Raw genomic sequence first — 20,060 nt, 5'->3', positions numbered from 1 at the left:
ATCACTCTAATCGAATTCTTTTAGAGAACTTTTTCTCTCTCAATTCAAATGACTTTGGCCAAGGATTTATTTGAGCAAGAACATATGAGATATTCCTCTCATGATGTCGAGAGCGGATGATCCTCTATCGATACTCAATAGCCCTCGTAAGGTTGGCTGCCACTCCCAATGATCGACTGTACTATATTTGAAACTTCTAAACCTATAAGTCTAGTATCAAAGAGTGGAGTACTCATATAAGAAATCCTTAGTGTCTCAAGTCTAAGGACCAGGTATACCATTAGGACGACGAAATCATTATCTGACAATGAGGTATCATCAACCATCCAACATTCCGTGAGCAGATCAATCAATGAACTCATTCTCCTATGAGCGCCTACACTGTAGCTAGTGTCCCCACACGAGCAATTATGAGACCAACCACCTCTATCACATGGACAGGTATACAACACACTAGTCTGTCTAGTTGTCTCGATGTCCTTCTCGATTAACCTATAATCAAGATTATTTAGGGTATGTATTTAAAGGTAAATTGGTCTAATTATCATGATCTCATCATGATCTGATCCTTATTGCACAAATCTATGGACATCATAATATATTTATGCATCAAGCAATATAAAGTGAAAAAATATCATAATAATAATAATAAGTAAAAAGACTATGTGTCATGTCATATGTGCCATCACTCACGTGATTGGCTTATAGGACACCTATGACTAGCATACTCAAGGCACGTTGTCTCACGAGACATGAGCTAGAAACATGATTAGTCTTCTCACATAAATAATATCTTATGACAACTTGATTATTGGAAGCTCTTGCCTGTTGATGACCGAACTATCTGCACTTGCCTTTCTTTGAGGGTTCATAATATGATCCTATTGAATCCCGAATTTTGATGAGTTTATAGACTAATATGCTTTTGAGATAAGTGACGCAGGAAATACTTTGATCACAAACTCGAACCATTAAAAAGCAAATTGTCGAAGTAAGAGAATCAAACGTTGTGTCAGGAAAAGTATCATGTCAAAAATTGGATGTCGAGCTAGAGGATTGGTCAACATGCCAAAAATTGGACTTTGTGTTATAAGTTTGGCCATCATACCAGAAATATCGGGTATTACGCCAAAAGATCGGATATCGTGGGAAAGTCGACATGCCGATAGATCGGACAATATACCAAAGGAAAGGACGATATGCTAGAGGTTCAGACGAAGTGTCAAAAGATCTGACGATATGCTAGAATGGCGTACAATGTGCTGAAAGCTTCATAATTGTACTGGATATGTGGTTGGATTGTTAAAGTCTTGATCGAGGTCTTTTTGGGTCAAATTGAGTTGGTATTGGGTCAAAACCATGCCCGAAGCATTCTGTTGATACGTCGACCAATCCTCCGGCTCGACATCCAATCTTCTGACATTTTTTCCTCCGGCTCAATATGATTCTTTCTGCTTTAATTATCTCTCCCTGATCGAAGCATCCTACATCACTCAAAACACAGATTAAATCATAAACAATTATCAATTAGTTTCATCATCAAAATACGAGATTCAACAATCTCCCCCTTTTTTATGATGACAATCAATTGATGACGGAGTTAAAACAAACTCTCGGAGTTTAAACAAACTCCCCCTATCAATATGCCATATTGATAGAACCTTGAATTCAACTGAATTAAAGTCCTTGCAAATATTCATCATGAATATTTGTAACACGTCATCATGCATAACATGATCATACTTCTCCCCCTTTGTCATCAACAAAAAGGAGAAGTATAACTTTCAAATGTTTGGAAATACAAGTTCAACTCATTGCATAATAAACATAATCTCCATTTTTATCATCATGCAAGCTAGCAAAAATTTAGCAAGTGCTACATCATGTTAGAACATACAAGCTATTAAGTTTTATCTATGCAAGGTAGTAAGATAGCATATTCTACAACATACAAGCTAGCAAAATTTATCATCATTTTTGAAAATGTAAGCTAGCAATTTTCTGTCACTTTATAATATGCATAATCACCAAATCATCATTAATTTTAAAGATGTGCATGATTGCAAATTTTGCAAGTTTGTATTTTTGCTTCTTAAGATAGGCAAACTAGTGATTTTTAAGATAGCAAGCTCTTTCTTCTCTTTTGAGAAGTGTCATTTTTGCTTCCTTTGCAAAGTGCAAGCTAACAAAATTTTATATTATTTTATAACACACAAGCTAGCAATTTGACAAGTGTTACTTCTCTTTGAAGTATGAAGGCTAGCAAGTTTTTGAAGAATAATGTAAGATAACAAGCTAGCAAGATACAATGTTTTACATGAAGCAAGCTACATGAAGTATGTTTGCATCTTCTTTTTAGATGTGCAAGCAAGCAAGCAATTTTTTGCATCTTCTTGACTTGTGCAAGCTAGCTAGTAAGCTAGCTATCTCCCCCTTTGTCATTGTAAAAAAGAAGGGCAGAATATAATTTTGTATCTCTTTTTCCCTTTACAATAATTTTCAAATCATGACAAATGATGAATAACAAAGATGAAAAATTAAGTTATGAATATCAAAACATTTTTTTATCAGGAATATTTTATCATTGCATGCATCATTATCATAAGTTGAAGTACTGCATGCATGATACCAAATCATCATTCATAATTACATCAATGTTTCAATCATTATTTCAATATACTTATGCATCATTATAGTTTCAATTTACAACATGTATAATTTTAAAACTTTACATATCATCCTTACTCTATGCATGATGCTAAAAATAAATCAATCATCATGTCATACATGATACTCATAAACTAATAAATTTATATCATTTTAGAGCATCAAAACAATATCATGAGTATTTCATGCATTCATATCATCAATGTTTCTATCATTATTTCAATAATAAAAAATGGAAGATATTAATATCAAATCATGAATGCCACAAGACATGATTTATTTCATCAAATCTCTTCTTTTTATAAATAGCAAAAAAAAACATAAGATAGAGATGTTTTATTTTAAGTTATTGGTTTCATACAAGTATGCATTTATCTTTTTATCAAACAAAAATATGCATCATTTTTAAAACCGAAAAAGCCACTTTCATTATGGTAAAAATCGATAATCCCTAAATCGTAAGAATCATCATGCATAATTTCGAAAGATAAACTAATTAAGCATGATCTCAAATCATCATTACATTATTTCATCGAGATTTCATAAGTCATAAAACATTTTATTGTATAGGAGATCATTAAGATGGGAGAAAAAGATTTCAATTCATGCATAAGAAATCTTATGATTCATATAGAAATATCCTCTTTAGTAAAATATCAAGGAAAATCATAGGAGTACAAAGAAGAGATCTTGAAAAAAAAATCTCAAGTAATTCCAAGAAATCAAGATAAAGCTTATTCAAATTCAAATCGTCAAATCAAAATCATTTTTAAGATATTCAAAAAGAAACATAGATTCATTAATCTCTCCTTTTTGAAAAATTGATAAAGTAGAAAAAATTTTCAAGGAGAAAGCTTTTTTCTTTTTAGTGATTCAATTCGTAAGATTGATTTCATAGAAGCATGCTTTTTTCATTTATGCCAAATAAAAACATGCATCATTCGTTAACACCAAAAAAGAACTTTCAAAAGATTGCAAAAATTATCATGCAAAAGTCCAAAATATAAACTCGTTAAGCATGCTTTCAAATCATCATTATATTTTCATTAAGACATCAAGCATAGTTTCGTTGAACATAATGTTGAAAAATTCTTAAAGATATTTAAACTTATTTAGTTTCTATTTGTGTGATTGACTTTATATTAGCATGCCCAAATATTTGTTCTTATGTCAAAACCATGCATCAACGTTTAAAACGGAAAGATAAAAAAAATCATCAAGATCAAAAAGTGTAACACATAATTCCAAAACATATGATTCCAAATCATTACTTCAAGTCCTCATGCATAAAAATCATAAAGCATGATACAAACATTTATTTTCAAAACATTCATCATGATAAGGCATACAAGCCAAAGAAATTAATAAACATAAAGCATATTCATCAATCATGGTTTCACTGGGCATAAGACATTTTTAAACAAAATTGAAAATCATCAAGATATACATTATTTCTTCTTGAAAAACATATATAGGATTATTATTAGATTTAAATCTAACATTTTATTTCTTTATCATAAAATATATAATTTTAATTATCATTTTCAAAATTACTAGCATAATAAGCATGATCCTATTTTATTTTTATATTTTTATTACATCATTAAACATGTAATTTGTAAGAAAAATAATTAAAAATAACTCATTAAAAGCATCATGTAATTTTGAAATAAATTAAAGGAGTTTTGTTTACCTCGTTGTCAAATGTCGTTAAGGCCTAGTTTGTCATCTCGCCTTTGTTTTTCTCCTCGTCTTCTCCTCGTCTTTGGATGAGCTTGATTCGTCCCAATTTGTGTTCTTTTTAAGTTTATTTTTATTTTTTGATTGTTGTTTCATGAACTTTTTAAATTTCATGAGAAGTTCAAGTTCACCATCACTTGAGCTTATGCTCTAGTGGTCTTCAATTATTCTAAGTCCAAAATCTTTCTTCTTTGGAATATAGTTCTCAAGTTCTTCATATGCATTGCACATCATTTCATAGGTTATTAGAGACCCGATAAGTTCCTCGATCAAAAAGGTATTCAAATTTTTTGATTCTTGAATAGCCATCATTTTCGAATCTCAATTTTTAGAAAGCGATCATAAAATCTTGTTAACGAGTTCAAAATTAGAAAGGCATTTGCCAAGAGCATTTAAACCATTGATGACATCCATAAAACGGGTGTACATGTCAACAATGATTTCACTCGGCTTCATTCGAAATAGTTCAAAATCGTACATTAAAAGATTGACCTTCGAAACTTTTAATCTACTAGTGCCTTCGTGAGTGGTTTCAAGAATGTGCTAAATGTCGAAAGCTGTTTCGCAAGTAGAAATCCGATTAAACTCGTTTTTGTCTAAGGCATAAAATAGAGCGTTCATAGCTCTAGTATTTAAAGAAAAAATCTTCTTCTCCAAATCATTCCATTCGTTCATTGGTTTAGAAAATTTTTGAAAATTATTTTCAACAATACTCCATAGATTTAAATCCAAAGAAAGCAAGAAAACTCTCATTCGAGTTTTCTAATATGTGTAGTCCATCCCATTGAATAAGGGAGGACGAATGAGAGAGTGACACTCTTGAAAGCCGAAAAGAGTCATTTCTCTTGGGTGTTAAACCAAATGAGAAATACGAGGCTATGATACCAATTGTTAGGAAAAAAATCAGGCACTAAGAGGGGGGTGAATTAGTACAACAGTAAAAATTACGTTGGTTCAAAACTTCGTTGCGATTAAATCCGTTTCCGATAAAAACCCATTTCGTAAAGGTATTAACTTTGAAAGCATACGAAAGAGCATAGTAGATGTAAAGCAAGTAAAGTGGTTTGCAGTAAAATAAATTGCATAAGAGAAATGCAAACCAGATTTTTATAGTGGTTCGATCGTTGTGACCTACATCCACTTCATCGATTCCTCTTCCGTCGAGGCCACCAGCATCCACTGTCGGTCTTTTTTCAATGGGCGAAGACCAACTACCCTTTTACACCCCTCTTCTCCTTTTCACAGGTTGATGAGACAACCTTTTACAACCCTCTTTTACAAGGTATCCCTCTCACACCTCCCTTAGAACTCTCTCTAAGCTTTGGGATGAGGGAACTCAAATTTCTAATGTTTACAACTTTAGAATTATAAGGTTTTGCTCAATATTTCTTGCTTATCCATGTAGGAATAGCTGGGGTATTTATAGGCCTCAAATGGATTCAAATTTGGAGCCCAAAATTTAAACCCCCGAAATTTTAAGGTACGGGCGGTACCACCGCCTAACATAGTCTCAAAGACTATGTCACAATAGTTTCACCTGTTTGGTCACTATTTGGGCCTTTCTCTTGGCCCAACACAACCCAAACTTGGCTTAACTGTCCCCTAATTGGGTTGACCCAATTCTAATCCTAATTATATGCTAACTACGAATTTTAAGACATTTACTAAGCTAAACAAAGTCTGTAAGTCTAGGTTTCTTCTAGCGATCTTCCGGTGAACTTCTGACGATCTCTCGATAATGTTCCAGCGAACTCCCAGCAAGCTCCTGGACTTCATGATTATCTTCTTAGTGAGTTCCGACGAGCTTCTTTGGCAGCTCCGGGACTTCTCGGTCAATTTCGACAGAACTTCCGACGAACTCTCGAACTCCCAACGAAATTATGTTCTTGACTCCAGGACTTCATTTTGCTTTATACCTTGCTATCGTAGTTAATCCTGCACACATAAAAACACATTTCGATCTAGACAATTATTACTAAGCATGAATCATGTTGTCCGGCATGTCATTGGTCCATCGACGCTTCATCCGATCCTTCGGCGCATCGTCCTCTCTTATAGCCTATTGCCTAATCGGCCAGTTGACCTCCGTAACTTCGATATCCTTGGCGCAATATCCGCTCTTCTTGGCCTGATGCCCGAATCCATGTCCCGAAGCCTTCTGTCGATACGTCGACTGATCCTCCGGCTCGACATCCAATCTTCTGACATTTTTTCCTCTGGCTCAACATGATTCTTCCTGCTTTAATTGTCTCTCCCTAATCGAAGCATCCTACGTCACTTAAAACGTAGATTAAATCATAAACAATTATCAATTGGTTTCATCATCAAAATACGAGATTCAATAATAAATAGCAAAGCAGAAATGCAAACCATTTTATAGTGGTTCGGTCGTCGTGACCTACATCCACTCCACCGATTCCTCTTTCGTCGAGGCCACCGGCATCCACTAACGATTTTCTTTCGATCGAGTGAAAATCAACTACCCTTTTACACCTTCTCATTTTCACAAGTTTAGGAGACAACCTTTACACTCCTCTTTTACAAAGTTTCCCTCACACATCTCCCTTAGAACTCTCTCTAAGCTTTAGGAGGAGGGAACTCAACTTTTTAATAAGGTTTACAATTTTAGCATCATAGAGTTTTGCTTAATTTTCTTGCTACTCCATGCAGGAATAGCTGGGGTATTTATAGACCCCAAATGACTTCAAAACTTGGAATCAAAATTCAAATCCCCGAGATTTCAGGGTACGGGCAGTACTTGACAGTTTCTTGGAGATTGTGTTTGGGCAATACCACTACCTAACAGTCTCTCAAAGATTGTGCCATGACGGTTCTACCTGTTGGGTCACTATTTTGGCCTTCCACTTTGTCCAACATAACCCAAAGTTAGGCCTAATTGGCTCTTAATTGAGTTACTCTAAGTAGACTCTAAACTAACTCGATCCAAACATAATCAATTACAAGCAACATGACAAACATATCAATTGATTTTATTATCAAAATCTGAGATTCAACATAAAAAATCTGAGATTCAATTAGGCCTAACAGTTTCTTGGAGATTGTGTTTGGGCAGTACCACTACCTGATAGTCTCTCGAAGATTATGCCACGACGGTTCTACTTGTTAGGTCACTATTTTGGCCTTCCACTTGGTCCAACAAAGCCCAAAGTTAGGCCTAGTTGGCTCTTAATTGAGTTGGTCTAAGTAGACTCTAAACTAATTCGATCCAGACATAATCAATTACAAGCGACATAACAAACACATCAATTGATTTCATCATCAAAATATGAGATTCAACATCAAAAATCTGAGATTCAACTAGGCTTGACAGTTTCTTAGAGATTGTGTTTGGGCAGTACCACTACATGATAGTCTCTCGAAGACTGTGCCACGACGGTTCTACCTGTTGGGTCATTATTTTGGCTTTCCACTTGCTCCAACATAGCCCAAAGTTAGGCTTAGTTGGCTCTTAATTGAGTTGGTCTAAGTAGACTCTAAACTAACTCGATCTAGACATAATCAATTATAAGTGACATGACAAACACATCAATTGATTTCATCATCAAAATCTGAGATTCAACATAAAAAATCTGAGATTCAACTAGGCCTGATAGTTTCTTGGAGATTGTGTTTGGGCAGGAAGACTGTGTCACGACAGTTCTACCTATTGGGTCACTATTTTGGCCTTCCACTTGGTCCAACATAGTTTAAAGTTAGGCCTAGTTGGCTCTTAATTGAGTTGGTCTAAGTAGACTCTAAACTAACTCGATCCAAACATAATCAATTACAAGCAATTGATTTCATTATCAAAATCTGATATTCAACATCAAAAATAGGTGGTCCCAAAATATTATTTCCACCTTATGTAGCTCTAGCCAAAATATTTAAACTGAAATTAATAATAATATACTCATCAAACCCTTATAAGTCAATCTTAGTCTTGCCCACTTCCGATATGGGATTAATCGAGGTGTTACAATTTCTCCCACTCAAGGCTTAACGTCCTCGTCAAGGCCCAGCATAGCCCAAATCAAAACCTAGTATAATGCATGTGTTTTGTAGCCCAATGGTGGCTCCACATCATGATGAATCTTTTGACTCTATCCACGGAGAGCCCTTTCCTACTCAAGCCCCCTCACCATGCCTAAATATAATGTTTGCTCTAATACCATAAAATGATGTCATATCTTGAATTTTTTTTTCACAGGATCATAACATCTTCCCACGAAGTATATGCAAAGCCAAATAAATAAATATCACTTTATTAATAACTTATAAATATTTATTATAATTTATTTATTCATCGAATCATAAATCAAAAGTAGCCCTAGGCTTTGTTAAATAACACAGTGACATTAACTCAAAGAAACATCCAAGTAGCTTTACCTAGCAATATTAGAATCGGGTCTAGTTCTAGTGGGAGGCTATTCTAAAAATCAAAAATAAAAAAAATTCAACAAAACTAAATAGGAACTCCTATAAGTTAATTAAAAAAATAAATATATGATCATAATTTAATTATCCGATTGGTGTATATCAAATGCCTGAAAGAGCACTCCCCTAATAGCAAATTAAGATGCTAAATCCTACGATGAGTTTGTATTCTCCTAACAGCGGATGGAGACAAACTCATATCGCACTCCTAACAACTGATGAAATTGTGTCCCTCACTTGTCAAAGTGGGAATACATTCCTCCCAATGGCTGGAGAAACCGTCCAACCTCCATGTTTGGCGACTCGTTAATCCATAAAGAGAATCGTCCTACTTGTCCTCGGTAGGGAAATAATATCATCTCATACTAGTCATATCTATATCGAGATGAAATAATATATTAAAAAAAATTAAACATCATTAATGTCAAATAATACTAATTAGCCCTCAATTGAGTTGAACCCTAATTCAATCGATCAAATTGAATACGATTTAACTAAACACTAGCTGAACCAATCTTTAATCCTCATTTAACTAGTCTAGAACCACTAGACTAATATAATTTAGATTAGATTATGTTCAATTTAGTTTAAATAGACTTGAATAAGTCAAACCAATTTAGAATTATCACAAATCGATTTAAACTAATCAAGTTCGGTTTGGTTCAATCAACGTTTAGACTCAAATCCAACTACTGCATAATACTCGGCTAGGTTGGGCAGCCCATGTACTGGTCATATGCACTACACATGACTGTACATACACTATATCAGGCTAGGCCAACTCATGACTCATGGGCTAGTTATGTGCATCGCACATTACTACCCACGTTGGGCTAGGCTAAGCTAGCCTACGAGCTAGAGCCTGACTTACGGGTTGGGCCTACCTTGTTGGCTAGGCTTGACGTATTGACTAGGCCTAGCTTATGGGTTGTGGCCTGACCTACGGGTTGGGCTTGGCTTATTCGCTAAGTCTTGTTTATTAGTTGGGCCTAGCATACTTGTTGGACTTGGCCTACTAGTTAGGCTTGCCTGTTGGTTGGGTTTAGCCTATTGATTGAGCTTAACCGGTAGGTTATTTTAACCCAAATCCTAACTAATTTTTTTTAATTTTGAATTGTAATATTATGGAACTATTATCAAACAAATAAATTCATTAATAATAAGTCATTAAAATATAACAACAGATTAAAAGATAAAATTAAAAGATAAATAACAATACGAGAAAATAACATTCTTAATTCAAATAAAAAAAATCAGATGTCATATATTGAATGCATATGATACAAATAATTTTAATATATTCTAATTCAAAATATAATAACCTTAAAAAGGATCAAAGAATATCTTTAAAGGATTAAGAAATATTTTTAAACTATTTATGACATATTTTAATCCAAATAAGATTAAAAAATAAAATGTAATACGAGAAAATAATATTCGTAATTCAAATATAAAAATTGGATATCATGTATTCAATACATATGATATAAATAATTTCAATATGAATAAATCCAAAAATAAAAACCTTAAAAGAGATCACAGAATATCTTTAAAACTTCAAATAACATATTTTAATCTAGTAATAAAATTTTGACATATAAAAGATTAAGAAATATTTTTGAACTACTTATAACATATTTTAATCCTAAAAATAAAATTCCAATATTTAAAAGAATCAAGGAGAAAAAAAAAACTTTTATTTTTGAAGAAATATTTGAAACCTACCTCTCATTAATATGACTCATAAAGAAAGAAGAGATAAATCCCTCCTCTTAAATAGGAGGAGGTGAGAAATTTTTTTAATTTTCGTATTTATTTAATATAAATTTTTATTTAATATACTAACAAATATGACATTAATAATTATTTTCTTAATCACAATAGCAAACAAGAAAATAAAATAAATTTCTAAATTAAAGATTTGATCACAAATAGGGTGCAAGTATAATTAGCCGAATCGCAAGCCTACACCAGTGAAATCATATACCAATTTGTCTTGGTTACACCATTTCAGAATGACTAATAGAAATAATATCGACATGCAGTCGTTTGCAATATTACAGATGTCAGATAACAAGAAAGAGAATCACATGCAATGATGGACAAGTGAGCATTCATTCTTGCCATGATTACTAACTCATTAACTTATCTTAATAAACTAATTAAAAATGTTTAACCTTTATGCTAATAGTAGTATACCTCATCTACTACTCGTATAAGTTTATTTAAATCTTCAACATTCACTTTTGATGTGATGAAAGACGTTATAATTATGTCGTTCCTAAAGACGAATAATTAGCACTAGGAGAAACTCAACAAGATTAGGTTACAGAAATCTGTTCTTCTTTCACCATCGTCAAGAGACAAACAAATAGCATCAACGAAAAAACTCAGCAAGGGAGCAAGCAATACTTACATTCCAGAACAATCGCCAATTTGAAGACCTTGCAATCAGCAGTTGTTTACCAGCTAAACCGACACCTTTGGATCCTGCAATATTTATTCAAAAGAAGGCTTTTAGTTCCACATACAAATCGACTTTCGTGATACTCGGAATACCAATAACATAGATCTCAAGCAATTACAGGATATACACACAAAGAATGATTGCGTGTTCCCGAAAGCTTCAGAGGAGAGAATAGGACATGTATTGATTTAATCATAAGCAAATTGTACATCAAAATGTTCACCAAAGTGTCGAGGATCAGATATCCGATAGATACACAATCTTTACCACGAAAGAGGACTAACTATAAACCATCAACATCAAAACAGCAGATGTTTTCTGTGCCTTTCCAGTTTACAAAATACCTACAACAAGAGCTGCCTTGTGATCTGTGAATGTGTCCAGCTACAAGATTGGTGTGTGACATTGTTGAGTTATATACATTGCCTAGGCCTGAAATCATCGGGATCCAGAAGCTTCACCAACAACATCTCCAGCCTTCTGGAATTTACTGTCGGCTGTATGACGCTGGGTCTTCCACGGACAGAACAAGGATCGGTGCCAAACTCAGGATTTGCCAAGCACCATTTACCTGGGGTAAATCGACCTGCGGATCTCTGCAACAACTCGTCATCAATCCTGTCAAGAACAGGATCCTCCCTAGAAAAAGAGTGTGCAAAAGGGGCTCCGCTCTCTGCCATCAGATTGAAATGCTCTGATGTCAGATTCATTGGGTGCAAACGTGGTGGATCGTCCCACATCATGAAACGCAAATCGTCATTGATCGTGGTATTCTGAAAATCTTGGGAGTTGCATATCACGGTATGGAAGTAACTCTCCGAGGATGACAAGAAATTTGTATAGTACATGAGTAACGTCCTGGGGAGATTATCCCATCCCCAGATGCAAAATTCAAGAAAAGGCCGTGCAAGGATCACCCATGAGGAGCCTAAGATCAAATACAAGCAATTGAAAGTAATTCAACAAAAAATAAATTAACAGAAGAATGCAGCATATAAGTATATATAAGAAGGCAACAAATAACTGAAACTCATTTTTGTAGTCATTGTAGAGCATCATACCACAACTCGGTAACAAGGGAAAATAGTGACCTCATAATATTGGTTGTTATAAATACAATTGATACATATAGAGGACTATAAAAAAAAGGAACAAAAAAAGAATATCCATAGAAAACATGAAGAATCCTCAAGAAATTCATTGGAAACAAGTTATCTTCACATCAAACAGGTAACTTGATCACTAGAATTCGTTGTCAAAAGACGATTATGTTCACAAACTACAACTAACAACTAAGACACTGTCTATGGACACTGAACAATGAAGCGCATAGCCGAGTTCATGTTTGAACTTAATTATAGCAAGATGGAAGCTGTGCAATTGCATCAAGCAATTTTTAAAATGAACCAAAGAAATACAACTATTTCATTGTGTGGAAGATACAGCTTTCCTCAGAACTTTCTTGTGAGGAAGGATTATTCATGAAAAAGTAAAAAAGGTGAGACACAAATCAATGGGTTTAATATTATTAGGATGTGCGAGAAAGAAGATTCACATGTAATCCCCTCTACGGAAATCTGCATGCACACACTTCTTATTCAACCCCCTTTACCGAGGAAAATCCTCATTTTGGCTTCACTTGCTACGCTGTCTTTGATTTGTCAATATACATTGAGATGGACTAGCTATACTTGAATGATATCAAAGAACCATTCGGTACAAATTGAAGAAATTATAGAGATCTTCAGTTTCAGGTCAAAGACTCCACTATTGAACTGCAAACTTAACACTGGAATAGGATAAAACTAACTCAATAAATGCCAAACCATGGATGTGAAAACTTGCCGTAACTAAAACAAATTGCTGGTTAATGGTCAATGATGCAGGAAAATAGGAAATCAGGGCACATTTAATATACCAAATGAAATAAAATAGTAGTAAGGCAGAACAAATATTCTACATTGGAGGCTGCACATAACATCTCGACAATAGTATATAAAACAAGTAACCCTGTCAGATGGAAAATGGTTGGAAAAATGGGTAACAAGTACCTGCAAATATTTTGAAAGCAGAAGGCATGCTCCTCTTTTCTTTAGCCCAAAATATGTCTGTTCTACTTGGCTTGTAAAACCCTGGATCTACGATGATAGGTCTTGCCCTCTCATACCTGCATGCACCGTATCAACAACAACTACAATGTCGAACTCCCTAAAGTGAAACACGCACAACCATATATGTATGTTCTTACTCTCTCCAGCCAATATCGCTTGTGTGCTTAATGAAGTTGAAATCCCTTGGCAAGTATGAAAAAACATGAAGAATATCTGCATATACAATAGAAAAAGGAGGCAGTAAGTAAAGAATTTAGACATGAAAGCCATTGATGGAAACATTCGAGATATTTATTTTGGATCAAGTTCCTGTCTTTTATCTTCTGAAGCCCAAAGATAATAATTTGGGCATCGAGACCAACTAGACCTTGCCAAAATTACGACCTCATCAAAGAAAGGAAGGCATATCAAAGGAAGTTTTTTCCTTTTAGAATAGAGAGGAAAAATACCATCTTGGGGCATCAGAGGGTAATCCGCGGCGCTAAGATTGATGAACCAGCTCCAATCCTCGAACTCCCTCAACAGAATGGCCACCGCATGGAGGGTACAAGCAATCATGGTCGGCCCCTTCTGCGACACCGGATCTGCGTCCTCTACCATTCGAACATTGCCGAACTGGACAAAGGTGGCTTCCGACGCGGCGTACGTCGCCAGATCGGCCCGCTCCTCGGGCGGCGCAGTGCGGTCGAGGTGCAGGAGGTAGAAGTTCCACGGGTGGTACGCGGCCTGGAGGAGCCGCTTGAGCCGGCGACCGTCGCCTTGAGTTCCGGAGATCAAGTAGGCCAGGCGCGGGGGCTTCGGCGGTCGAAGGGCGCCAGAGGCTCGGCCGAGATCGGAGGGATTGTGGGGTTTGAGGGGGCCGAGGGCTCCAATGAGTAGGAGAAAGAGCGCAAGGAGAGGGATCACGAGCAGGAGCACCACCCACTTGGGATTGATCGGGAATCTGTCGACGACGCCATGGGGCTTCCTCATCGTCTTCCAGGAGGATTAAACTTAGGGTTCCGACATAGGCACCGGCCGATCCGGTCGGCGGTGGTGCAAAGGGGCGTACTACTTTTGGAAAGCAACGGATCAAAGTTAAATAAAGAAACTTTTGCATATAAGCCCATTATTTATGATGAATTACAAGTTTACATTCATTTTCTTATCATTATCCATATATATATATATATATATATATATATATATATATATATATATATAAACATAATTATAGTAAAAAAATTATATAAGGTGTTTATTTTGAATATTGCAATTTTAAGGGACGTTTACAATAAAGTCCCTACTTGTGGTGAAATTAAACAATGGGAACTTTTCAGAGTTCTCCATTTAAACATGCCAAAAAAAAAAAAAGAATCACCAGAAATTGGTTTCTTTATGAGATTAAATGGATTTTTTTTTCCCATGGAAAAAACCTTTATTGGATGTGTTGTCTAAAAAGTTCATGCAAAAGCTAAAGAAATTATATTGTGTGCTATACAGGCAGTGTTCTTTTTCTTATATGACAGATAAAGCTTCGATATCCTGCACAAGAGAAGGCTGCATTAGTTTGAGATCCTTGGAGTCTCAATTGACCTCCATGGATGCACAGAACTTAATGGAAAAGATTGGGGCCATCCATGATTCAAATATTTTCGGGTAAATAAATTAGTTTATGCAAATGCGTTAGAGCAGAAATCTGAGTAATGTAATTTCCTACTGTGGAACAAATAATGCAAACAAGATGAAATAGTGAGGCTATGATTTCTTCAAGGGGCATCCATGGAGAGGAATAAACTAAGCATCATCTGCAGCAGCACTGGCAGCATTCAGATCCACAGTCAGATCAGGTTCCTGTGCCATGAAGAAGCCAACAAATTGGTTAGTTGTATAGTTCTATTAATGTTTCTGGTGCTACTGCAGGTTCTCAGTGTAGCCTAATGAAAACCGAGGATGACATGTTTGTATCTATTACAACAGTTTAATGCCAGTAATCTAGCGTTCTCTAAAACTTGTCATGTGTATCCTTTTGCAGCTTGTGTTAGTAACCTTAAAACTCATCCTAAAGAGTTGGAAGTTACCTTTCCAGTTATCTTTCTGTACATGGAGATGACATCTTCCACGGTTGTCTCAAAGTGTGTGGTGGCGTCATAGCTCTGCAAAAGAGGGACCATGATTTATAAGTTCCATACAAGAGTCTTTCTGCGAGATACATAGTAAACTATGAAACGTTACGTACAGTGGATATGAAGCAACTGTCCTCTTCATGGTTGTTTGTAGGTTCATATCTATCATAAGTATCGAAAAAGGTCTCATTTACTGGTCCAAGCAAATCGATGCCAGGCTTCAGTTCTGTCTCAGGATGATCGGTTTCAGCCTCAGTGGAAACAAAAGCGATATATTTCCCTTTCGGAGCAACGTTGTGTGTGTAAGAGCAGCAAAACACATACCTGTAATCAGCAGGAGAGTTAGAATCTACACCTGGAAGTAAATGATGCAGAGATAAAAACAAGGAAGTTGAGAAAAACATACATGTCTGATCTACGTCCAAGTTGTTTCTGGGGCAGAATAATCTGCACCGACTGTGAGTCGTTGGTATTTGGGATTGGATGACTCATTATACATATAGCACGAGCTACTTTACCAACCTTTTTTACCTGTTACACATATTCTGAATTAGAGGCCAAGGGTTCACTATGTGCAAAATGACAGATAGAGATCCGCACTCACTTTACTTGGCAAGTAAGAAGGATCACAGACTACTTTTTTGCATTTAGCAGTCTCCCCCTCGGATGTCACACCATAAGCTTTTCCATTTTCATCAAACTCAACCTGTCTTGCAGGACACAGAACATCATCATATGTTGTTTGGTTCTTTCAGAATCCAATCAACCATGCGCACGGTGATTAGCTAACTTCAAAAAAACACATGAAAGTTTGTCACCTTGCATTCTGGCTTGTTAAGCATGTAGGTGCCACCATAAACTGCACTCAGACGAGCGAATCCCTGTAAACAAAGGCTTGTCATAGATCAGCTTATTTGGAATCATCATGAAAAACTGCCATGGTGAGAGATGAAGACAGACCTGAGGAAGCTCTCCCAAACCATAAAGAGGATATATATAAGGAGAACCTCCTTGAAAGCGTGCCAATGATTCCGCATACAGCTGTTCAAAATAAGTGTGATGATGAGAAAGTACAGTTTCAGTAGAAAGACAAGTTCATACGTTGACTCACTTCATTAAGGTCAGTTTCAGTAGAAAGACAAGTTGTGGATAAAAATTGAACAGTCCATCATACTTGGAGTCATTTCCTTAAGGTTATGTGAGTTTGCAATCTATTCTTGTGCATTGCTACCATATAACGTGAGCGTGAAAATGCCTCAGGAATCCATTTCTTCGTAACCTTTTGCTTAAGTTGGTAGATAGAAAGATGTGAATTGTATTAATTGGCCATTTTCTTGAGTTCGATGATAAAAACAAATGATTCCAATAATGGATACAGAGAAAATGATCAAAATAGATGAAAATGCAAGGGTGTGTGCCAAGACCCAGGAACGAAAAAGAAACAAACACATGAATATTTAGATCAGTAGTCTCACAGCTCCAAGAGGATGTAATTTGGAGTAGACTGGCATGAGATGAGCAGGAGCAATAGATTCACAAAAGACCATGACCAAAGAGCTTGAATATATAATCATATGTCCGCGCCAGCAAAACAGAAACTGAGACTTTATTTTTCAGGTGCAGTAAGAAACAATGCTTTTACCTTCATTCTTTTTACAGTATCAATTGCAGGCTCATCCAAGTAGCTATCATCTCTATGAAGTGCCAATGCATGCCCGATAAAGTCAATCGTGTTGTCATCCAGTCCATATTTGCTACACCAAAGAATGCAATCTTAATATGTCAAATAATGCAATCTTAATATGTCAAATCTATTTAACTTTGATTCTTTATATACTTAAAGAGTTGAATAAGTAGCCCCTATAGAGAAAACGGAGCCTGTTACATGCATTTCCTTTGTTGACAAGATTAATATGCGCTAGAAATCTTTCTTGTCTTCCAAATAAGAGGATGTCCCATCCCCATAAGATGTAGTGATTCATAGTTGTTATACTTGAAGCACTGTCCATCTGCTATGAAGATGAAAATGCATAAATTCCATTCTAAATGCATTTTTCTCTCATGTTTATCATATCAAATAGTAACATTATATTTTTAGTGAGGTATCAGTCTAAGACAGTGGCACTACTATGCAACTCTGTTGATATAATATTTCTAAATAATGGAAAAAAAATTACCATTGCTAACATGCCTAAGTTCAAATCAAGAGCAATATGTGTGAAGTTAAATCTACAACAATAATAAGCTCCATTCTCTATATCTCATACTTTCTTCTACATATTAGGCTCTAAACATACTGTTCATGAATAAAACTCGAAAGTGTCTCTAGTTATTTTAAGCTTCCTTCTCTTGTTCAAACTAAAGTTGTGTATATTTTTTATAAAATAACTATCTCACCCAAGCATGAAAATGCTCTCCAAAAACATGTATATCTGCGAAGGTTATGTAACAAACACTAGCATCGATTGATCATCAAGATGGCCAACTGCAGCATGCTTAAGATTATATATAAAAGCTGATATAGAAAAATTGTAACTTAGCATATGAAATAGTTATGAAATCAGATTAAGTGTGATCCAAGCAAGTTTGTCGAAAAAGGACTTGGAATAACAAAAATTAGATGCCTACGAAATGACTTCTCTGCTAGTAACTTTATGCAAATCCATTCCTTCATGAGACTTTGGCTCATTCTCTTCATAATCTTGCACATAAATGAAAAACTTCCTGGCACGGCGTTTTTCAAAAAGTCCCATCAGTGTAGATTTCAGTGCTTCAACATCAGTTGCCGGCACTTTGTAAATCTGGTAGAACAGCAGCAGAAGCATGAGAATTTCGAACTGGATCATTATTGCCAGATACAGATAACAAGAAGAAGAGTAGGCAGATCACAGTTCAGGTTTGGCACCTTCCCCTTGTTGTACACAAAGCTACCATCGACTGCTTTGAAGTTCAAATACTTGGTAACACTGGTGTGGATGAGAACACGAACCAAACCACCATTTGCCATCATAAACTGCAAGTTTTAATGATTCTAACTTGTCTATGATATACTCATTTATGAGAGATCACTTATTATCCCATTTTTATAAGACTAGAAAAATACCAATCAAATAACAGCTGTACCATTACAGTTCAAAAAACTACACCACACCTTGGGGACCATGTCAACATTGTATTCCTTGCTTGGGCCCAAATGTTCTGGAGGCTTGTCAGTGCCCTTGAATCGCTTCCAGAGCTATTTGATCAGAAAAATGCAAGAAAATGCACAGGTGATACTCAGTGCCAAGAAAAGAACGATGATAGTTGGATGATATTAACTAAAAACGAAATGCTTTGGCAAAAACCTGAATGAGATTAAGAGATGTTGACTCCCCACCATAATAGTCATTCCTGTCCATATGAAGAACCTGTCTCAGAATTTAAAACCATTTAAGTATTAGTGAATTAGACCAATTAGTATATACCTTGCATGTGTACTTTAAATTAATATTCATTGCATAACATTTGAAGTAAATAACAAATGTATCAATAACACAATATTTGGTTCCAAACACATGAATGGAAAACATCCCAAAAACCACTAATGATGTGATTCCTGAAAGGAAGAACAAGAAACCACCAGTTTAGCTTAATAACGAAACAGCAAAAACACCGAAGGCAAAAGAGATTGGAACTAGGTTCCTGATTTCGAGAAATCCAGATGCTAATTCTAGAATGTGGGAAGGTATTGTCCAAAGTTTCACCAATAGATTTACATCGTAAAAGAACACTTCTCCTTGGTCTTACAATTCTCTACAGTGACAACAGGGTTTCAGTAATATCAGCAAAAAAATACATTACAGATACGTTAAAATGAATTCATATGGTAATTGTCGGAAGCAACATTCTCAGAATTTGGTATTTACTGGAACTTCCCTATCTAGTTAAGAGATCTAGAACTTCAGGCAAAGAGTACAGATAGAAATAGCAGGTCAGTTAACAAAATGATCTCCTCCTTTTATTTGTAAACTGGCATCATCAACAACCTAGGAAGGCAAATTTCCAAGAGTAGTCATCTAGCAGATATCAGGAGTATCCACAGATCAAGAACCCCCCCAACCCAACAACAGCAAAACCAGAAGTTGAATCAGCGAGTCCCAAAATTTTAGATCTCAACGATGTTCACAGACCAAACAGAGCGAATCTAACTTCTGAATCAGAAGTAATCGAAGCCACAGAAGCTAGTAATTCTTGATCAGGAAAATAGAAGGAGTGGAAAGACCTTGAGACCATCGACAGAGAGGAGGCCGCTGAGGATGCATTCTTTAAGGCCCGTGCCGAGGACGATGACGTCGTATTCCTCATCCATTCTTCGCAGAGAGCGAGAGAGAACGGCAGAGACCTAAAAAGAAAGCAGGGGCGAAGAGGGACTTCGAGGGTGGAATTAAAGGGGTAGCAGGCGGAGAGAGAGAGAGAGAGAGAGAGAGAGAGAGAGCAGGTCTTTAGGCGGGAACCCATGGCGGGAATGCCGTTAAGACCGTTACGATGTGCACCATC

The 20,060-nt window shown here is 35.8% G+C and overlaps 2 protein-coding genes across 2 annotated transcripts; both read right to left on the bottom strand.

Moving 5' to 3' along the window:
• Window positions 1-11,466: 11,466 nt before the first annotated feature.
• On the bottom strand, window positions 11,467-14,478 carry LOC103999806 (beta-glucuronosyltransferase GlcAT14B). The gene is made up of 4 exons (XM_009421669.3): window positions 13,869-14,478; window positions 13,557-13,632; window positions 13,360-13,475; window positions 11,467-12,236 (listed from the first exon to the last, which is right to left on the bottom strand). Exons 1-4 carry the CDS (start codon window positions 14,389-14,391, stop codon window positions 11,722-11,724), a joined length of 1,230 nt encoding a protein of 409 aa, XP_009419944.1. The 5' UTR covers window positions 14,392-14,478; the 3' UTR covers window positions 11,467-11,721.
• Window positions 14,479-15,013: 535 nt separating this feature from the next.
• Window positions 15,014-19,913, bottom strand: LOC103999807 (guanosine nucleotide diphosphate dissociation inhibitor At5g09550-like). The gene is made up of 13 exons (XM_009421671.3): window positions 19,786-19,913; window positions 18,869-18,931; window positions 18,676-18,759; window positions 18,430-18,537; window positions 18,153-18,325; window positions 17,167-17,278; window positions 16,485-16,565; window positions 16,343-16,405; window positions 16,129-16,230; window positions 15,931-16,055; window positions 15,638-15,848; window positions 15,480-15,554; window positions 15,014-15,252 (listed from the first exon to the last, which is right to left on the bottom strand). The coding sequence occupies exons 1-13, from the start codon at window positions 19,870-19,872 to the stop codon at window positions 15,196-15,198; spliced, it is 1,341 nt and encodes a 446-aa protein (XP_009419946.1). The 5' UTR covers window positions 19,873-19,913; the 3' UTR covers window positions 15,014-15,195.
• Window positions 19,914-20,060: the final 147 nt, after the last annotated feature.

Source organism: Musa acuminata, unplaced genomic scaffold, assembly GCF_036884655.1.
Source record: "Musa acuminata AAA Group cultivar baxijiao unplaced genomic scaffold, Cavendish_Baxijiao_AAA HiC_scaffold_1137, whole genome shotgun sequence".
Taxonomy (NCBI): domain Eukaryota; kingdom Viridiplantae; phylum Streptophyta; class Magnoliopsida; order Zingiberales; family Musaceae; genus Musa; species Musa acuminata.
The sequence above is the reverse complement of the archived record's forward strand: the minus strand, read 5'-3'. Positions and strand labels throughout refer to the sequence as shown.

Coding starts and splice junctions, on each gene's coding strand:
- LOC103999806 (XM_009421669.3), bottom strand. CDS start 14,391: ATGAGGAAGCCCCATGGCGTCGTCGACAGATTCCCGATCAATCCCAAG. Junction 13,476..13,556: donor AGCGATATTGGCTGGAGAGA/GTAAGAACATAC, acceptor CGGTGCATGCAG/GTATGAGAGGGCAAGACCTA. Junction 12,237..13,359: donor TGCTTTCAAAATATTTGCAG/GTACTTGTTACC, acceptor ATTTGATCTTAG/GCTCCTCATGGGTGATCCTT.
- LOC103999807 (XM_009421671.3), bottom strand. CDS start 19,872: ATGGATGAGGAATACGACGTCATCGTCCTCGGCACGGGCCTTAAAGAA. Junction 18,932..19,785: donor TCTCTGTCGATGGTCTCAAG/GTCTTTCCACTC, acceptor ATTCTGAGACAG/GTTCTTCATATGGACAGGAA. Junction 17,279..18,152: donor ACTAGCAGAGAAGTCATTTC/GTAGGCATCTAA, acceptor TCTTTGGTGTAG/CAAATATGGACTGGATGACA.